Source organism: Cydia fagiglandana, chromosome 6, assembly GCF_963556715.1.
Source record: "Cydia fagiglandana chromosome 6, ilCydFagi1.1, whole genome shotgun sequence".
Taxonomy (NCBI): Eukaryota; Metazoa; Arthropoda; class Insecta; order Lepidoptera; family Tortricidae; genus Cydia; species Cydia fagiglandana.
Genome location: NC_085937.1, coordinates 3,113,765 through 3,131,480, shown reverse-complemented (window position 1 = coordinate 3,131,480; position 17,716 = coordinate 3,113,765). Strand labels below are relative to the sequence as shown.

The 17,716-nt window shown below is 37.7% G+C and overlaps 1 protein-coding gene and 1 long non-coding RNA gene across 5 annotated transcripts in view; one reads left to right on the top strand and one right to left on the bottom strand.

Annotated features, from left to right (window-relative positions):
* LOC134665019 (uncharacterized) overlaps window positions 1–17,716 on the top strand; it is a 452,571-nt gene that overhangs the window by 226,443 nt on the left and 208,412 nt on the right. The gene's annotated exons all lie outside the window — the stretch shown is intronic.
* Window positions 1–17,716, bottom strand: part of LOC134664971 (uncharacterized) — a 574,567-nt gene that overhangs the window by 372,320 nt on the left and 184,531 nt on the right. For all 4 annotated transcript variants that reach the window (XM_063521718.1, XM_063521717.1, XM_063521719.1 and 1 more), the window contains exon 3: window positions 1,531–1,641. In XM_063521718.1, coding sequence (XP_063377788.1) covers window positions 1,531–1,641 — 111 coding nt within the window. The remainder of the gene's footprint in view (window positions 1–1,530; window positions 1,642–17,716) is intronic.

The window sequence follows — 17,716 nt, the reverse complement described above, 5'->3', positions numbered from 1 at the left end:
GCGTGCAATAGGAGAGGCCTATGTCCAGCAGTGGACGAGAGTAGGCTGATGATGATGATGATGATGATGAGAGACCCTATAAATATATAAATAGTTACCCCAAGAGCCTATAAATTGTCGAATACTGTACGTCGGCAATTCGTCTGTTTCAGGGTCCGATTAAACCTTCGCGGGGGAGCTTAATTAACAGAAGCCAAATATTGACATCTGTTAAGGCCAAGACAGAGTTTTAGCTTAATAAAGCTAATACTCTGCTCTCTTTTAGCTTAAGTAATAACTTATGTTTTTTTTATGTAGATTTTAATTGTCTACAAAAGATGTGTAAGTTTCAGGAAGTTTGTTAAATTGTCGAAATATTTATATTTTTGAGAACATTTAGGAAATTTTCAAGATGTTTTCACATGCTTTTTCTTTTTGTAATTTTCGATTCACCATGTTATTATGATGAAACTTTGACGTATATTTTATAAAGACTTTACCTACAGATAACTAGTTTTGCTTACGGTATGGCGTGACTATGATTAATTACCTATATATACATAGGTACAGTAATTTACTCATCACTCAATATAGCCACACTTTATATTCCCAATAATAGCATTAAATTTTGTATTAAAATTTAATGCATGAAGTTATAATTTGTGAATTTCTGTACCTACATAATAACTTATTATGCTTAAAAAATAAAATAAAAAATTGAAAAACTACTTTCTACTCCCTTAATTTAACTTGTCCAACTTCTTTTCTGGTATTTTTTGTCGTTCATACAATCTAAAAGTTACAAACAATCCTCAGTTTTCAAATGCACTAATTCGCCTTAACGAAGCAGGTATCCATAGAGATAAAACAGCCATTGTGAAGCTTCTTTATAATTGTTTCAATCTCAGAGGTAATATTTAACTCAAGATTATTCCCCCCAAGATGCAGTGGGGCAAACGAAAAATTCAATCAAAACCTTCGGGCTCCGTTTTAACCCTTCAATCAATGACAATGTACTTACTGTAAACTAGGTGACAGGTTAATTTTACACAGCTTTTGAATATTAAATCGTATTTCAGAGGAGTTAAGTAGCATTTTGAATGTGCTTAGTTGCTATTATTATTGGGAAATAGACGGTATTTGAGCACGTTTTCGGTGTAAGTAAATCAATTTCAATTCGTAAAACATGGAATTTATGAAATTAATTGCTGGCAGGAGCAGTTGTGATACGCAAAATACTTAATTAATTAAAAAAATATTAGAACCTGTTAAGTTTCAAGTAATAATTGGAATATCAATGTTTGATTTAAATTGTAATGTATATTTCGGGGATCTCGGAAACGGCTCTAACGAATTCAATGAAATTTACTATATGGGGATGGGGGTTTTCGGGGGCGTTAAATCGACCTAGCTAGGTCTTATCTTTCGGAAAACGCGCATTTTTAGTTTATGTTTTTATATGTTTTTCTGAGCAAAGCTCGGTCTCCCAGATATTGACAGTTTAAACGTAACAAAGTTACGATGAAATTTCTAGAAGATTCTAGCACGTACCTTAATCAGCTTGTTCTGGAGCTTGGTGACGGTCATCCGTTCGCGCTGCGTCCGCGACTTCTCTTCTTCCAGCTGGCCCTCCAGCTGCTTAATCCGCCTTTCCAGCAGTTCCTGAAACAATGAAAAAAAAATTAAAATCTTTGCATATGCACATATGAATGTCAAAACCACCGGGTCTAACCTACACCACAGCGCCGAGAAGATACCGGTGCCACAGAATAAATAATAGCACTAAGTACAGAAGACTCACTCTCTAACAAAACGCGTCTGTCACGATCAGCACAGATATGGCCGCTAGGTGGCGACAGCGCCACGCGCGGCTTATGGCAAACCCCAAAATTGGGGTCGAACGGATGTACTTTTAGCTACCTGTAGCAACGCGACGAAATCGCGGAGTGAGCCACGCCTGCCGGTGCAAGAAAATCGGCGGGACTTATTTTTTCAAACATTATTCCTAACCAAACTTCATAATTATGAATTACTATTCATTTATTTTAAATTTGTTATTATGTACAGTCGACGTCAAAGATATGTTTACACTTTTGCACCTTATTCCTTTGTAATAAGCGAAAAATGTAAACATATATTTGACGTCGACTGTACATATAAATAAATAAATACTTATAATATATGTATTAAGGCGTGTGGAATAAAAATCGGGCAAGTGCGAGTCGGACTCGCGCACGAAGGGTTCCGTACCATAAAGCAAAAAAAACGGGAAAAATGCAAAAAGAAAACGGTCACCCATCCAAGTACTGACCACGCCCGACGTTGCTTAACTTTGGGCAAAAATCACTTTTGCTGTATGGGAGCCCCACTTAAATCTTTATTTTATTTGCTGTTATAGCGGCAACAGAAATACATCATTTGTGAAAATTTCAACTGTCTAGCTATCACGGTTCGTGAGATACAGCCTGGTGACAGACAGAGGGACGGACGGACGGATAGCGAAGTCTTAGTAATAGGGTCCCATTTTACCCTTTGGGTACGGAACCCTAATAAATACTTATAATATATTAAGGCGTGTGGAATAAAAAAACTGACGTTGTTAAGTTACTTGGCGGGAATTTAACACCAACCAGCCGGATTGCTTTATCCATATTATGGATGGCTTTATCCATCTTTATCCACGTGATAAAATAACTGTCACTTTTTAACACCATGGGATAGAAAGTGACAGACACCGTTTTATCACGCTGTCACGTAGACAAGAACGGCCATCATACCCGTACAGGATCGCAGTAAAAATCGCAAACTCAAAGAATAGCTACGAAAAGAAAGCACAGTGTAGGTACACCAATGAGCCCGTTTAGTCGTTTACTCACAAAATTGCTCATTAAAAGACGCCATTTTCTTTTTTTATTGTTTCTCCCTGGGCGAAAAGCATAAAACGCAAAATAACAGTAGGTATGGAAAAGTAAAAGTTGTAAGTAGTATGATTAAATTGATTATACATTTAATTTTAATTCTTAAGTACTTATTTATTGCCAATATTGTGTAAAAAGTGGTGTCGTAAAAGTGAGCCGCTTTTTCCAAAGTGACGTCACGGACGACGCCCGACTGCCTCTGGAATTCTAAAGGAGCCCACTGATTATCAGTCCACCGGACAGTAATCGGCCTGTCAGTTAGAACAAAATTTTGACAGTTCCGAACAACTGACAGGCCGACACCGTCCGGCGGACCGTTAATCAGTGGGCCCCTTAAGATCGGCGACGAATGGAAATAACGACCGCCGGCAGCAACCAACAACAATTATACACAATCTGTTTAACGGCAATTACGCAATTGTGCTGTAATTCATTTTAAATTACAAAAAAAAATGTACAATATGTTTGAATAACAAATCGTCATTGAGAATCAACTTAGGCATCCCTGCATTACCTACCTAGAATGGAGCCTAGGCCTCAAAAGTCAAGTTCCATTATGAAATGGTTCTACTGTAATTTTCTCCGCCCAAAGCATTAACTTACGCGAATTTTCTTGATTTCAAAATTAACGACTGGGCCATAATTAGGAGTTTGAAAGGCCATTCCCCGGCTTAATGTCCTGGCTGCATTTATTCGCCGATTTATTGTTTTAGCCTCTTTCATATTAAAATGGGCAAGGTTGACCTCTTTTTGAGAGTAAAATATAAACTATGATAATATTAAAGTATGGTATTTTTTACGATTATCAATGCGATAATATCATCAGTAGACTAGAAAATGTACCTCATTGCAAATACAAATAAACAAAAATCGGCCTTGTTTCGGTACTAGAGTTAGACCAAGAAAAGTATGCAGCGATTTTGATAGCCCACGCATGGCCCACGCAGTGCAAGTGTTATTTTAAACGTCAAACTTCTATGAAATAGTGACGTATAAATAACTCTTGCACTGCGTGGGCTGCAGACTTTTCTTAGTTTGACTCTACATGATATTTAACACTACAATAAGTCGTATATTATCTCAATCGATTCTCGTGAAATTTTGTGAGCAAGTTCGATAAACATTTTTCGAAAACGAATTTGGAATGAAAAAATTTAAAATGTCAAAGACATGGGATCTTTGACTAAAGCTAATATCTATTAATTATTTTCATACTATTAAATTATCAATATAAAACGAAATTTACACTGTTTTGAAAGATAATGCCTTATACAAATAGGCGTCGCCATTACTTGTCCAGCACCCACCGGAAGTGACGTCGTATATCCAGCGCCATTAGCCGGAAATGCGACCCCGGCGCCCTCTGTTGTTCCACGCTTGAAATATGCGCGCTTTCATTTACAAGATAATATATTGTCATTTATAATGCTACCTTTATTTGGTATACGTAGGTATACTTAAAAGCTTTGTGTTATACTTAAAATACGTATACAACGCGCCTAAAGTATCTGTCAAACGTGACAAAATAACTAAAATGAATACATTTAAAAATTGTTAACAAAGCTATCTTTAAATGAGCTTATATTTTAACCGACTTCAAAAAAGGAGAAGGTTATATCGGTAATCGAATTTAAACTGATAATACTAGCATTGAATAATTTTACGGCTTAGACTCACTTCTTTTGAGCCGCAGTACGCGATACACGGCCGTCGTGAACGCTGCTCGCACTGTCAGTGCTTGAGAAATGAGAAAGGAGACCTAGGCTCTCCGAAACATGTCGCGCGAGTGACTAAAAACAAGTGAGTCTACACCGTAAAATTACTCAATGTTATATCGGTAGCTACACTAAACTCTATGAAAAAAACTTAATCCTATAATACCCCAAACTAAAGACATCCTATCAATTTATCCTAGCCCAGTGGTTCTTAACCTAAAAGTACCTGAAGTGACTTCTTTCATCATTAGTATTATAGTCAGACCAGGAATAGTCTGCAACGGATTTGATAGCCCACGCAGTGAAAGTGTTATTTTAAACGTCAAACTTCTATGAAATTATGACGTATAAATGACACTTGCACTGCGTGGGCTATCAAATCCGCTGCAGACTTTTTTTGGACCGACTCTAGCTAGGTACCAAACAGTTGGTTGTCTCTGAAAAAAAAAATTGTTGAGGAAGACACATTGATTTAATTTCTCACACAATTTCCATATTATCAAATAACACAGTAATCTGACAATACATCAAAGTTTTCCGAAAGAGTTCTTTCAGACAAAGACACCCCCACCACATTAATCATGATTAAATCACACCAAACTGAACTCAACTGTGATTTAATCATACCAAACTGCACTCTAAGGATGCGGAAAAGTGATTTTGATTCCGCATTCATTATCGGGCATTAGTCAAATGAGTCGGATTGTATTTTTTGTACTCAGATGACAAATGGGATTGTTTGTTCGTATATTTTCTCATCTTGAAATCCCTTACGGACTTAGCAAGTTAAAGATGAGTAGGTACCTACAGTTTTCAAGTAAAAGGGCAATGTTTTCAGGTAATACGGTAGTCAATGAGGTCCCACTGCAGAAATATCCAAGAAATAATTAGTAAGTGTACCTAATATCACTGTAAGTATTACTATAATATCTTCAATTACTGTAATTAATTTTTGTCCACCTATAGAATTTTATTCACGAATATGTTTTAAATATATTGCTTTTAATTGGATAAGTCAAATGTGATAACATGACAATGTACAATAAGCATCATTTATTTCAGTTATTTCCATCTTTCCCTCATTATTCATACCTAATACCTTGATTCCTTTAAATATTTGACAATTATTATAATGTCCTAACAATCCCCAGCTAAGAATCCTGGCGCCAATTCATAAACAATACCAATATACTATCCCGAAAAGGAGTATGTTAATATGAAAAATGTGTTACTTAGGCCTTTCTTTCCAAATAATTTAGAAGGGTAGATACACGATGATACTCGTCTACTAGATGGCACATAAAAGATAACTAGAGATCATAAGTCATTGTCACTCCCATATAATTTTAGTATGAGAGAGCCACTAGTTCATTTCAATTACATTCACGTATGACAGTCACTCATGTAGTTAAACGACAAATATCAACAAAAGAGTCAATCAAATTTTATTTGCTATAAGTAATAAGCACAGTTGCAAGCATGCAAATTGAGTTAGTTTCACTTATAATAAGTCACAACAATAGATATACAAAGAATAAAACTAGATCAAATAACACAAGTAAAACAAACAAATAGAAGAAATAAAAACAGCAGGTATAATTTAAATTGCAATATGTCAGGTAAGAGTAAAGTTAAACATACGAGTATGCTGTAAATGGGGGAGACCGTATTTTTAGGGTTCCGTGCCCAAAGGGTACGGGACCCTATTACTAAGACTTCGCTGTCCGTCGGTCCGTCCGTCCGTCCGTCTGTCACCAGGCTGTATCTCACGAACCGTGATAGCTAGACAGTTGAAATTTTCACAGATGATGTATTTCTGTTGCCGCTATAATAAAAAATACTAAAAACAGAATAAAATAAAGATTTAAATGGGGCTCCCATACAACAAACGTGATTTTTGACCAAAGTTAAGCAACGTCGGGAGTGGTCAGTACTTGGATGGGTGACCGTTTTTGTTTTTGCTTTTTTTTTGTTTTTTTTTTGCATTATGGTACGGAACCCTTCGTGCGCGAGTCCGACTCGCACTTGCCCGGTTTTTTTACGTTACACATACAGACGTGAGACATTTATTCAGCATGTCTACTTTAAGACCACCAGAGCCGTTCATTTTTATTGTGATGTCCTTTGAAGTGACCTTTTTCTAACATGTGTTTGACGCGACTGCGAGCCTCTGTAACAGCCTGGCCACAACATTACGCGACTGGCTTCGGCTAAGTCGAAAACCATAGGTGGGAATGAAAGGTCCGATCACTATCTCACTCCAACCTATGGTTTGCTCCTTAGCCGAAGCCAGTCGCGGAATGTCGTGACCAGGCCGTAAACGTCCTAGGTATAATTAAATGCGGAATCTTTCGGAGGCAGTCTATGCTAAGATATCACGACATCACTTCCGAAGGGGGTGAATCTATGCGGAATGATCGCGAAACGAACGGCCTTCATCGGTGCATGTTCCATTTTCACCCCCGTTCTCATATTTTGGCAAATTACCCATAAAGATTTGAGGGGAATAGTTTATTTATTGAACTGGTTATTGGAACTACTTCTTATGTCACATATTATAGACTAAAGGGGCCCACTGATTAACAGCCCGCCGGATGGTATCTGCCTGTAAGTTGTTCGGAACTGTCAAATTTTTGTTCTAACTGACTGGCCGATTCCGTCCGGCGGACTGTTAATCAGTGGGCCCCTTTAGGAAGTCTCTTTAACTATTCACTGCCAGACATCCATCAACCTCACTGCTACGTAAATCCATCTAAAATATTTACGCAAAGAAAAACCACCGGGACATAGGCTCAAAACCGTTGGCAAATTCGAAGTACACTTTAAAAAAAACGTGAGCGGGAACGCCGCGTTCAAACGCGCCCACACAGGCTCCACGCATTTTCATAGCTTACCAAACTACTGACAATGAACAATGTCTCAAGAAAAAGTCCTGCTCTCCGGTCGGAAAGCGTCAACTCTCCGCCCACTCTGCTAAACGAAGTTGCCGCTTTCTGGCTCCGTTCATATCTCGAACAGTAGATTAAGAAAGCCTCAGAACACATATTTGTCGACCTCGGCTTCGCCTCTACCGATTACATGTAATCTGAAACATTTTTTTACATTTCTGCCCTAAATATGTATATGTAATATACTATTCTAAGCCTCGTCAACTGCCATTAACACATAAATATAAATATAACCATTTACTTCCTACTACTGTGACATACCCACACGACAAAATTACCATTTCTATTTCCTCACTCACCTGAAACTTATCAAATTAAAAAAAAAACACGTTATTGTTTCTAATTAAAATGCATATACTTACTCATAATTTTCCTGCTCTTGTCCAATAAATTAGGTACCTGTAGTTTTGGTTCTGAGATGAGCGATGATCTCGGCACGCGTTAGGGAAACAGAGTCGCCCATCCGTCCTGTGGAGTGTCGTTGCCGCTTAAACAGACTTTTAACTGGGCGTTTCAAGCAATTACTTTCAAATCCTCACATATCAATCAACTGCATCGTTCTAAAAACAACCTTGATTCAATGGACTCATGTTCCATTTTCAAATATATACTTAATTGAAAGGAATTACAACGGTAAAAGAGTTATGGAACAGTTTCTTTTGTTTTTACCGGACGGTTTGTAACATACGGCCTGTCGCGTTCGGTTGCCTTCGAATTTCAAAAAATGATTCGTTTTCTGGTGAACAGGCAGTTTCAAGCAAAAAGTAAAACGTAGGTGTGAGCGATGTAGGAGAGGTGATTTTTTTTGTGTGCGTAGCAGCCAAGCAATAAGTACCTACAGTTAGCATCAAAAGTAACTATAGGTCTACAGTTTAATTGAGAAGGTAAATAAAATCAAGATACTAATTAATTGAAATAAAAATGAAATAAAAAACGAAAACCTAATAATTTAATTCATTTTTTTTAATACGCCTTCAAAAAACCAATCCACTGAAAATCTCAATTTTTTGTCTTGTGCAGTCCCTATCCCGTCGTAAAGCAAATTTCTGTCAAAAAGTAATTAATAACCATCCGGGTAATTACTTAGTTTTTGAAGTCCAGAAATGGACTTTATCCAGATCGTATTGGAAAAACTTGAAATAACATCCCCATTAGCGACGGGGCCAGCAAAGCGCATTTTTAAGGCTTTGGCCACCATCGCTCGCTGTCAATGTCAGAGGGAGCTAATGATCACCTAATGCTATCTGCAACGGATTTGTTCAAACTTAATCAATCACGCATTGCATCACGCGGCCAGAAAATAAGACATTGTTATAGGCTGTATAACGTGTTTATTATTATGATTATACATAATTGTAACATTGATCATAGATACGCGTCTTTAAAAATGCATAAAGTAAAACTTATATATGTATAAGATATACATATATTTTGTAGAAGTAAAATTTCTTAAATGTTTAACCCGAAGCGAGTCCTATCGGAATTTGTTTTTTTGTTTTTCTTATATTTATATTGAATTTGAGGAGGGAGGCCTATGTTCAGCAGTGGACATCTTATGGCTGAGATGATGAAATGATGATGATATTGAATTTGCTGTTTTGTCTATGGCACTATGGCACGATGGGCCAACGCCGGCCATTCCAAGGGACGCATTTATGCGTTAGAGGGAGCAAGTGATATTGCTATCTCATTCTACCGTATGGCTGCGTCCCTTGGAGTGTCCGGCGTTGGCTCATCGTGTAGATGAGCCATGAAATTGCTTTCTTCGGACAATAAAGAGTATAGAGTCGGGCAATAGTAGTAATTGTTAAAACAATGTTTTCCTTATGGCTTGCAATGTCTCAATCTATCCGTATTTCCAGGGTTGTCAACAAGGCTACATCATTTTTCACGCGCGCGATAAATTCGTGCCCTGCCCCTGTCAGCGTGTCAGCGAACGAGCGTGGTGCGCGTACGGACTTGATGTGATTTCTATCATTTTCTTCCACTTGCACAATCCCACTAACCCGAGGTTAACCGGTTAAACCTGGAGTTACCATGGTACAGTACAATTTGACACTGGGTTAACGGGTTAACCCCGGGTTAGTGGGATGGTGCAAGTGGCTCTTAGAGTCGGATCAAGCTAACTGAGCCATTTGCAAATGCTAATGCCAATGCTACTTATGTCGGCATTGGTGTGAAATTTCACTGCCTCGCTTTTTTCTGTTCAAGTCGGTGCAAACCTTAAGCTGCAGACCTTGTAAACCCCCATCACATGGCTTAGCCATTAAAAAAAATACAAAATAATTCCATATAAATTATCGAACCTACGATCTGTGGAGAAGCGGCCAGACAAACTTACGAAAGCATGTTTTCCCAAGCTGAACGGAGACTTCGCTTCGCTCGATCGGTCTAGGTGAAATTTGAGATGGAGATAGTTTAACATAGGATAGTTTTTATCAATCAGTTATGCGTGGGAGTGAAGAAGCACGACGAAGTGTGGCTGGAAAACCTGAGACAAAGGCACAGGCGTCATCGGGCTGGTGCCCTTTCAAATCCAGAGGCTCAACAAATTCACACATGCGACTTAAGGATGACTTAAGTACGTTAGACCGGGCCGTGTCCGGGCCGGAGCTTCCGGCGCATCGTTTTCTATGGAAAGCATCACGTGATCGCCTGCCATGTCATAGAAAAGCAAGCGCCGGATGCTCCCGGATCCGGTCTAACTTGAGTCATCCTTTAGGGCTCATTTAGACGGTATCGACGTACGAGAAATCGCATGCGAGTTTCATTACATTGCGATTTTTGATCGGTCGGTTGAATTGGACGTAACCAACAGTTCGCGATGTTACTAAAATCGCGTGCAAGTTCGCGCGCCTCTAAATCAGCCCTTATGCGGCAAGAAGTGCCGTGCAGCGATAGGCTTGTATAGCCATAGGCGGAAATGTATTGGCCGTCTCAACTGATGCTCTTAACACATCGTTGCAACAATCATCCGTCAGGGATGCAGTGGACATTGATGAGCGTTTATTTTATTTTTTGCCATTTTTATATATCGTGACCTTTTTTGCCACTTTTGTGTTATTTCTACTCAAAATCACCAGCTCTTTCGATCCTAATGGGATAAAAAGATGTCCCAGAGTTTTTTCCTATTGTGTTAATATTTCCCCATATACTTTGTATGGCAGTTACAAAAAGGAAGGTTTGAAAATGTATGGAAATTTTAGGACACTTTTTTCTCTTATAAGGATGAAAAAGGCTCGCGATCCTCACTAGAAATAACACAAAAGGGGCAAAAAGGTAAGCATGAAAAAAGCATCAAAAAGCATGCAAAAGCATGCATGAGCATGAAAAAGGTAATCTTTTAGGTAAGCGTGTTCATCCTAGACTGCATCGGGACTTCCCATCAGGTGAGATTGTGGTCAAATGTTTACCTTTTTCCAATTTAAAAAAAAAAAGGTTACAGTATATAAAAATGGCAAAAAATAAAAGAAACGCTCTGATGATCATATGCAGACTAAATCGCAGGCAGAAGCTAAGCATAATATCGTAATGGCTCCTCTACACGATGGGCCAACGCCGGCCTCTCCAAGGGTCGCATTTATGCGTTAGAGGGAGCAAGTGATGTTGTTATCTCACTCTACCGCATGGCTGCGTCCCTTGGAGTGGCCAACGTTGGCCCATCGTGTAGAGGAGCCATATTACAGTAGTTCAAATCCGAGCTCGCACCACGATTCTCCGCTACATCGTTCCATTGTCCCATTGTCTCCATTTGTCTACGGACGGCTTTATTGTGTCCCCCTTTTTCGGACCCCCATTAAGATCTTAAGGAATATTTCGATTGCCTATACAGGGTGGCTAAAAAATAACTGCATTCCTGTTGCCAGGGAGGTTTTGGGATTATACTGAGCAACTTTTACAGGACCGACTCCGAAATCGAGAAAAAAATTGGCTGTTTCATAAATTATGACTTATGACTGGTCCATTTTCTTGCCACCGTGTATACAACGTACTTAAGTAAATTATTAAAATAAATAAAAATCACTGTGATTTTACAAGATTATTTTATTGTCTATTCTTATAAAACAGGTATTTTTTATAGATGACAAACATGGAAATGAAATTTTGGTTTTTTCCAATAGGTAAAATTATTCAGCTTTCATTTGATACTATTTTCTTCATGAAAATTAGAAACGGTATTGAAAAATTAAACATGTAAAGTGACTCCATGTTTTTGCTCGCGAGCGTACTTATATCACGGTTTTAATTCTGTGCCTCCAGTGTAAAAGAGTTAAACTCAAAAAATCAAATTTTTCAGTATGGCCGAAAAACGTTTCAAATCGTGTTTTCTCTGCATTGTTTCTAAAAAAATTAGGTTTTTGTTTTTGGTTTAGATAGTTTAAGTCATAAATTATAATTTGTCATTTAAATTAACCTGACTTATGTGAAAGTAACGGAAATATTGGCTTTCAAAAACAACTTATATCCCTTTTCACAAAAATAATGAATGTGTGAAAAGGTTAAACTGCACTTTCTCTATTGTTGCTAAAATCTTTTTGAACTTTTGTATTGTGTAAAGGAACCATTTTGCGAACTAAATATTGCATTTTTTTAGATTGATGGTAAAAAAAACAAATCAAAAAGAATAATATTAATGTAATTAAAGAGTGACTTAATATATTTAATTTCTTTGTTGAAATTGTGAATGGTTACTGAACCATTCACAATTTCAACAGAGTAATGTTGTACTGTTGTAATGTTGTACTGTATTTAGTAGTGTTGTACTGACAACAGGGCAGTTGTTCTTGTTTTTCTTACTTCCCCATCTTTGTTTTTTTTTGTTTTTGTTGCACAATTATTTCATAATCAGCCTTTTAGATGTCTTTTATTCTACATGACTTTCTTTTTGATATTTGATTCCACCGTTTTGCACAACATTGACCAACTAAAAAAAATTATATGGAAAGGAATCTAAGTGCACATTAACCATAATCGTTAACTCAATTTAGCGAAACTAGATGGTGAAAAACGGTCAAAGTAAATTATTTATACCCCTTTACACATCATGACGTCCTATAAATTGTCTGTGAAAAATAAAAAAACTTAAGTTTTACCGTCATTCACGAACTAGGCTAGGTAGTTGAAATAGATGTACCTAAGTGAATTTTGATTTCTTTACACCGAATGTTTCTTGAAATGTAGTTTATTCACTAAGATTCAACTTTACTTTAACCATCGTTCGTAACACGATTCTTAAGTACCATTTTTTTCACCGAGATTATATAAAAATAAATCGTTTTGAACATAATGGTTAAGATTTTTGGCAAACTTTAACCCTTTTGCACAATCGATATCTCAGCAATTAGAAGTCGTAGGGCCGTGGGTGTCAGCCCAAAAGGTGTAATTTCATGAAATAAACCTTGTACTGGCAAAATTTGTAATTTGGACAAACTCGAGTTTAACCCTTTTACACTGGAGGCACAGAATTAATCTACTGTCAAACTCTATCTGTATCTAGCTGTCTAACGAAAAATATGTTTATCTGTTATGCAATTACATAAACACTGGTTCGAATGGGCACCTTCAAAGACAATGAGGCGAGATTAACCCGGAATTAACCAGAACCCGCACCGCGGGTGCGTGAGTGGTGCAAGCGACGAGCGGAGAGACCTAGCGTCTTTTGTTGGCGCAATTGCGCAAAGACATCATTTTCGATAGCGCTGGCGAGACGCTGAGGCTCAAAAGAGGCTAGTGTGGCGATCTTTACGGTGAGCATCAGATATACCGAACAATTATTGATGTACGAATGAACTTTAGTATACGCTCTAACGAGACGAAAGGCGCGGCGTTTTTTTAAGCAAATGGTATATTTAAGTGACATTTTCAAGTTATGTAAAATTCAAATGATAAACGAATATTTTCTTGAGAGTCGATTTTTTTTAGGTTAATGCTACAAAATCTGAAAATGTTAATAATTAATATACAAAACTAGTCAATTTTAGCTAGCTTAGAGATGTTTCCGAGAAAATACGATAGCAAAAGACTGTTCACACTAGAGACGGATAGTTGTTTCGCCGGATACCGGATTCCGGATATCCGGCCTGACCATCGGCCGAATATCCGGTATCCGGCCTCCGAGTATTCGGCCAGCGGAACTATACCTACATTTCGATTTTTCTTTGACCTTGTTTCCTAAGTGGACGTTCGCGCGGACACATTTCTAGGTTCGAAATGAGTACGCGTGCAAGTCAATGGAATGTTGAAATTGTTTTAAAATAATAGACAAGTACGATTATGACCGTGACTGTTTCTTAAATCTAATTTATTTACTCCAAAATCAAGCAATGTTAGTATCCGGTATTCGGCCGGATAGTAGGTCACTATCCGGTATCCGCCCGGATATTAAAATAATGGCGGAATAGGCCGGATACCGGATAGTAACCGAATATCCGGTGCATCTCTAGTTCACACTTCATCTGTAGGTACATCGAACTTAACTCTGTATTACAAATTAACCTATTTCTATACTACAACTATACTAGCCAAAAACACCGGCTAAAAATACATCCCATTTAAGAATTGTAGATTTTTTTATTATGACCCGCTAACCCTTGTAACTCGCCCCTCAACTCCAAAATACCGTCACCCCCTCTTTCATCCATCATTAGCGGACAATGGCTAATCTAACGTGTAGGGCACTTCATCACATCCCCCCTCCACCCCCTCTCCCCTCTACAGATCGAGATAATTAACGGTCCAGATTAAAACGTCAGACCGGTAGTCACTTGACCGGACGTTGGATGATATGATATAATATTATAGATAGGTAGATCTGAGAGAAATGATAAAATTAAACTTACTTTAGAATTGGTTTCTTTTTTTATTTATTTATAAATTTAAAACAGGCAACAAGGCCCATATTAACCTTACAGACTAACATACATATGTATTTTAAACTTACTGGCCGCTGAGATTTGACTTTTGGGAAGAGCCATCTGTGTAAAACGCCTAATTTGATGTGTTTACTCAATATCCTGGTAGATGGCGTTGTTACGAACGGCCAACATTCTAAATCGTACTAACATTTGTGCATCATTTAATCTTTATCTTATTTTTGTTTTGTGCGGAGACAGGCAGTTTAGCTTAAACAAACACACATGTTTATGATTATACTCGGTGTTTGTTTCTAGCTTCCCCTTCCAGACCTTAAGGTGATGGTATAGTGCTTCGACATGCTAATGCCCAATAGATGACACCCTGCTGTCACCCCTATTGACAATGACTTAAGTTTCAAGGTGACATGTACTGGAACCGCGTCGAGCACCAGTAGTAACCACCACCTTACCTAGTGCAAAATAGTACAGTCGCCATCAAATATATCGGAGCGGCCGAGGTGCTCAAAAATATCTGAACACGCACTCTAACGTCTTGAAAATAGAGGCGTGTTCAGATATTTGTGAGTACCTTGGCTGCTCAGATATATCTGATGGCGACTGTACACCACATGAGTTCTATGATTCTCAAAAAGCCACAAAAGTTGTATTTAGTGATCTAAGAACTACACGTAGGTATTATTTGTATCTAAAGCATCCTACATATTTAGTTCATAGAGTTTGATTTGTTTTTATTTCGCCGTTCGCTGCAAAGCCGTAACTTTGTTCAAGTTAAATTGAAATGAAAACTAATTAACCGAGTTTAATTAATGCAGCTGCTGTTCTTTTGTGTCCTTGTGTTCTTGTGTCAACTATAATAACTTAGTTTCTTCTGAAAGTAAAAATACATAATGCAAAATCAACCAAAAGTATAACCATATAGTCTGCCAAATTACTGAGTTACACTACTTTTTTGGCAGGATACTAGAAATAATAGTGACGGATTACAAATTACACACAATGATTACTTATGTGTTACTATTATTATGTATATCTCTTTTATATAGGTACATGGTCGTCTAGTACCCACAACACAAGCCTTATTGAGCTTACCTTATTATACCACAATGTAGGTACATAAACATACATATAAATGTTTTTTTTTTTAAATCAATTGATAAACGTTTACGTCCCACAAAAAAAAGGAAACCATCCAACATATTTATTAAAATGTACTAATCCTTCTTCTTCCTCGCGTTTTCCCGGCATTTCGCCACGGCTCATGAGAGCCTGGGATCCGCTTGACAATTAATCCCATGATTTGACGTAGGCACTAGTTTTTACGAAAGCGACTGCCATCTGACCTTCCAACCCAGAGGGTAAACTAGGCCTTATTGGGATTAGTCCAGTTTCCTTACGATGTTTTCCTTCACCGAAAAGCGACTGGTAAATATCAAATGATATTTCGTACATAAGTTCCGAAAAACTCATTGGTACGAGCCGGGGTTTGAACCCGCGACCTCCCGATTGCAAGTCGCACGCTCTCACCGCTAGGCCACCAGCACATATTAAAATGTACTGATATCGGATATATTTACAATATTTTATATTATTTTACTATCTTCCTACCATCAATTGTTTTCTTGCACAGTCGCCATCGGATACATCGGAGCGATCATGGTGTTCACAAACATCTGAACTCGCCTCTATTGTCAAGGGGCTAGAGTGCTTTGAGCACCTCGGCTGCTTCTGTTATGTGTTGTCTGTTTATTTTAATGTTTGTCTATATTCCTTAGCTATAAGTAAGTTATTAATGAGTTAGGTTCCCGGTGAAAATCAGCGCTGCGGCTTACCGCAGCACTAGTTACTGTAGTTACCACTTGGCAGTCTTGGCACTTAGGTACGCTGAGTGGGAGTCCTTTTTAACAAGCTTTTATTAGGTCGACCTGTATGTAACTAACTATGTAATGGAATCTAAGGTAACTAATTTAACCATCTTCCAAGGATCGTAGCGTCATCAAACTTGGCAGCTGTATGTAGTTCTGATGACAATACAATAATATGGTACTGTAGAACTGATCTGATGATGAAGACAGGAGGTGGCCATAGGATCTCGATCTGTATGTAACTATGTAATGGAATCTAAGGTAACTAATTTAACCATCTTCCAAGGATCATAGCGTCACCAAAATTGGCAGCTGTATGTAGTTCTGATGACAATACAATAATATGGTACTGTTGAACTGATCTGATGATGGAGACAGGAGGTGGCCATAGGAACTCTGTGATGAAACAACGCAACCTAATTGTGTTAGGGGTTTTTAGAATTGTCTCGATGAGTATTAGTTGTCTGTCGTTAAGAAAAGTGCAGTTAGCGATAAAAGCTTGTCCAAAAATGAAATTTTTGCCAAAAACTTATTAACGTCCATGTCATTTATGTCTTGTATGTAATTAACTGGTTTGGTTTGACGTATAGAAATGTATTTACTTTCGACTGTACCTAGTGACAGTAAAAGAACACTGCCCCTATTTTTTGTCACGTAATTCCTATTGCATGTCTGTATCGTATTGTTATTTTTCCCTAAAAAGTCCCTTTCTATTCACGGTGCCGGGGTCTGATTGATGAAGTCCTCTGGCCCTTTGTAGACAACTTGAGGGTCCGTCTGACCCATCGAGTTAAAAAGCTATTCGATGTTAGTTTAAGGGTGTGATACTTTGAAATAGGGCACGTCTCGAGGTACCTACAATTAAGTTGAAATAAAACGATGGGTTTTTTTACAAGATTATTATGCCTAGCCTAGGCCTATAGCCCAGAAGTATATGACGTTCTGATTCTAATAAAAAATACAGGCAAATTTAAATTGTTTATTACGAGTTAATTACTCTCATATTATAGTACAAAAGTATACAAATCATATTAGCAACACTACGTTTTTATATACCTACGAAAATACCATTAGATGGTGTTCTTGTACAGTTGGATATATTTGTTGTAGGTAAGAAAATAAAATCGCTGTCTCAACATTACAGTGCTATATTTGTTTAGGTACAGTCAGCGATAAGCAACTTTGCCCAATTTTATTTTACAGGCATATATATATTTGTATCCCAATTTTTTGTATGAGGAGATTGAGGAGGACGTAAAAAGGTTCAATGTTCTAATAAAGGGACATAACCTTATAACATTTTCACAATAGGGATGTTTCCTCTACTTAAAATAAATTATTTCACACCGTGCACGGAATAAAGCACCAGATAATAATTAGAAAAACATAGACAGCAGTTATTTTTAAGCACTATTTCTA